Source organism: Quercus suber, unplaced genomic scaffold (assembly GCF_002906115.3).
Source record: "Quercus suber isolate HL8 unplaced genomic scaffold, Cork oak 2.0 scaffold_14, whole genome shotgun sequence".
NCBI lineage: Eukaryota > Viridiplantae > Streptophyta > Magnoliopsida > Fagales > Fagaceae > Quercus > Quercus suber.
The window spans coordinates 1,145,298-1,149,288 of NW_027069479.1; the positions used below are offsets into that span (position 1 = coordinate 1,145,298).

At 39.4% G+C, this 3,991-nt stretch overlaps 1 protein-coding gene across 2 annotated transcripts in view; it reads left to right on the top strand.

The window, feature by feature from the left end:
- Positions 1 to 3,660, top strand: part of LOC112005406 (uncharacterized) — a 4,319-nt gene extending 659 nt beyond the window's left edge. Inside the window, exons 1-2 of one of the 2 annotated variants that reach the window (XM_024037656.2) lie at positions 1 to 441; positions 1,336 to 3,660. The exon at positions 1 to 441 is cut by the window's left edge and continues 294 nt beyond it. In XM_024037656.2, the coding sequence (XP_023893424.1) occupies positions 1,356 to 3,539 (2,184 nt within the window). In that variant the 5' untranslated portion in view covers positions 1 to 441; positions 1,336 to 1,355 and the 3' untranslated portion in view covers positions 3,540 to 3,660. The remainder of the gene's footprint in view (positions 442 to 1,335) is intronic. The other variant, XM_024037657.2, reaches the window with a different exon arrangement.
- Positions 3,661 to 3,991: the final 331 nt, after the last annotated feature.

A 3,991-nucleotide genomic window follows, 5' to 3' on the forward strand; every position in this document is an offset into this window, starting at 1 on the left:
TCGATGACCCGTGCCGTCGGGCTCGACCCGAACGTTCGGTCGGCCACGGGTCCATTTTCCGTTCACCCGACTTTATCGGGTCGGATGCGAGTCAGACCCAAACCCGACCCGACCCGTGGACAGCGTCTAGCGGTAGCGCTTCTTTTACTCCAGAGCATTCAGAGCATTCAAGAAGCTCTCTCTCTTTCTTTCTCTCTGACACACACACACACACACACAAAGATCGTCGGCGGATGACAAAGGCTCTAGGACAACCTTTTTTCTCCTCCCACCACCGCATGTCCTCCTCCCCACCGAGGCTCTGATGGCTCAGATGGGTCAGCTTTGACAAGACTACATAGAACCCAAGAGACCAGAAGTTCTGGTCCGTGCATACGTGGCATTTTTGGATGATTCACTTTAGAAAGGTTTCAGGGTTTCTTGGATTACGGTGGTAGGAAGGTAAGTGGGAGATTCCCAAAGGTTACATAGAGAGCTCAGGAATGCAAAGGACTTTGTCAATATAGACTGTTATAACAATTCCTTTATAATTTATAGTGAATTTTTTTAATAGGATTGGATCCCCAGAATGATTTTTCCATTGAAGAGGTTGTTTATTGGTTTTCCATTTCATTACCACATCTCCATGTTACATGCATACTGCTTTATTATTACTGTTTTTGTGATTTTTTATTATAACTGTGGTTAATATAAATTTCTAGTGATATATGTGAGGTTTTCACAATAAACCTGTGCAATAAATTCATCAATTTTGTTGCATAAATTTCAATAGGTATTAACCTATTTAGAACTCATAGGGATCGAAATAGAATTTTTCAATCAGTATCAAAGCAATTAGAAAACGTGTCCAAATGCAAGTGTTTTCAATAAATAAAAACCCTACAATTTTTTCAAGCTCACGCAAGTGAGCATGTCCAAGGATTCAGGAAATATCACTCCCTCCAAATTTATACTAAAGTTACCGCAAAGATCCCTAAAAATAGATGTATGTGGACCTCATGGCTTTGACATAGATACAGTGTTATGACAACAAAATGAAGACAGACACACAGTTTCTCTCCTTACCTGTTTCCTTTGCTAATCAATACATTCTGTACGAGTTTCCTCGATAATTCATACCAGCTCAAACTGCAAGCCTATGCTCAGTTAACGTTCATAGCCTGGAAAAATAATGATAGAAAGCTGAGTTTAATTACAAGATTATAATTTTGTTTTGCCTTTTCTACAGATTAGTTTCGTCTCGCTGCTCGCTACAGAGATACATTTTCCAATAATTTTTTTTTTGCTTTGTTTAATACTTGATAGTTCTTTAACACATTAATTGCATTAATGCAGTCTGGTCGTTTAGAAAGTAGATGAAGATGAATCCAATTTTCCAGCTAAGTTTGAAGAAGCTTTGGAATAAATGGGAGATCCACATTATGGTTCTGCTCAGCCTAAGCTTACAAAGCATCCTAATTTTGATTGGCAACAGAAGAAAGTACACAGCCGGACTCAGGCTTGAACTTGTTACATGGCTTGCCTATTTGTCTGCAGATTGGGTTGCAATAGTCTCGCTTGGAGTACTTGCAAAATACTCCATAGAATGCGGAGAAGATTCCCGAGACATGAACTATACATTACTGGCGCTTTGGGCTCCATTTCTTCTCCTACATCTTGGTGGTCCAGACAATATCACTGCTTACTCCTTGGAAGACAATGAATTGTGGTTGAGGCACCTTCTTGGGCTAGTCATCCAAGTGGGAGTGGCTGTCTATGTCTTTATAAGGTCCTGGACGAGCACCACACTAAACTTTCTAGCAATTCCAATGTTTATTGCTGGAATTATCAAATACGGGGAGAGGACTTGGGCCTTGAGATATGCGAACAGCAACAATTTTAGAGAATCCATGCTTTCTAAGCCTGATCCAGGCCCCAATTATGCAAGATACATGGAGGAGTACAAGTCAAAAAAAGATGAGGGGTTCAAGGTTAAATCAGGGTCAGTCATTGTAGATTTAACAGGACATCATTCCTATAAAGCTGTGAAAAGTGACATATTTCCAGGTGCAGCTATTTTACATGATGCTTACAATTTCTTCGGCACTTTCAAGAGGCTATTTGCTGATCTCATCCTCAGTTTCCATGATATTAAGAACAGCCAGTCCTTCTTCCAGAACCCGAATAGATCCTATGTTGAAGCTTTCAAAGTGATTGAGATTGAGCTGGGATTCATATATGATTTGTTTTATACTAAGGCAACTTTGGTTTATTCTCTTGTGGGTGGAATTCTTCGCTGCATCACTATTTCATCCACAATTTCTGTATTTGTGGCCTTCTTAATCGTAGATAAGCATGGCTACTCAAAAGTGGATGTAATAATAACTTACTCGTTGCAGGTTGGAGCAATTTGTTTAGAGATTTATTCAATAATCATGCTACTTTCCTCAAATAGGACTATGCTATGTTTTAGTACACTCAAGAACATGCTGGTGGATATCTACTTTCGAGCCATTTTGTCAATTCCATCTACAGAAGGGTGGTCTAATTCCATGGCACAATATAATCTCATAAGAATTTGCCTAAATGAGAGGCCACCAAGGTGCAGAGCTTTTCAGAAGGTATTAGGCATTTACCAGTGGCTGGAGAAGCAACGGTACAAAGATTCCAAGGATGTCTCTAGTGACTTAAAAAAATTAATCTTTGAGCAGCTTGTGAAGAAGTCAAGGGGTGCCTCTAATTTCAGAGATTGCAGGAAATTATGTGCTCAGAGAGGTAAATGGGTACTTGAAAATGAAACGGGTGCCTCTGACTTGAACTTTCTTGATAAATTTGGGTGGAGCATTGAGCTAGATTTTGATCAGAGCATACTTCTCTGGCACATTGCAACTGACCTCTGCTACTATTCTGAAACAGACTCTGTTGATTATGCAAACCGTGAAAACAGCAAGTTGTTATCAGATTACATGTTGTACCTTTTGGTTGTCTGCCCCTTCATGCTGCCCAATGGGATTGGACAGATCAGGTTTCAAGACACGTGTGCAGAGACTATTGAATTTTTTCAAGAAAGAAAATCCATTAGAGCTGCAAAAAGAGCTTGTACAATGTTACTCAAAGTGAGCATTGAAGTTCCTCCATCAGAAGTGAAAGGAGATAGAAGCAAGTCTGTTCTATTCGATGCTTGTAGGCTTGCAAAATCTTTGCAATCCTTGGACAATGCCCAGACACAGGAGCAATCAGAGACACAGGAGCAATCACAGGAGCAATCACAGACACAGGAGCAATCACAGGAGCAATCACAGACACAGGAGCAATCACAGACACAGCAGCAATCACAGGGGCAACGGAATGTAGAGAAAAAATGGGACTTAATAATTCATATGTGGGTGGAAATACTATCTTATGCAGCAAGCCAGTGTCGTTGGAATCATCATGCTCAGCAGCTCAGGCAAGGTGGAGAGCTGCTCACTCATGTCTGGCTTCTAATGGCTCATCTTGGTTTAACGGAACAATTTCAAATATCCGAGGGCCATGCAAGGGCTAAGTTGATAGTGGAGTAAAATTGTTGTATTGCAAAAATTGTAGTTGTGAAACGTAACTTTCTTGTTATTTTGTGGGAAATTTTTGTTGTTCTTTTTTTTGGCTAAAAGGAATTTAAGATTTTCAAGTTGTTTGTTGGCATCGATCTATGGTTGGATTTGTGATTTCCTTCTCTCTCTCTCTCTCTTTTTCTTCTTCTTCTTCTTCTTCTTCTTCCTTTTGTTTTTTTGAACAAAGTTCTCCTTGAAAAAAGTTATCCTTGTTTATTGATGACAGTGTTGTAACATTTCTTGGGACCTGTTAACATTTTGACTTATTTGTTGACATCGATGTATATATTTCAAGCCACTATTCTCTAGAATCACTAATCAAAATCAAAATATTACAAGTACAAGATATTTTACTCTAAATTTGGCCTATTCCAAAATACTAATCTATAAGAATGGTAACGGGTCGAGTTCAAAGTAGGTTT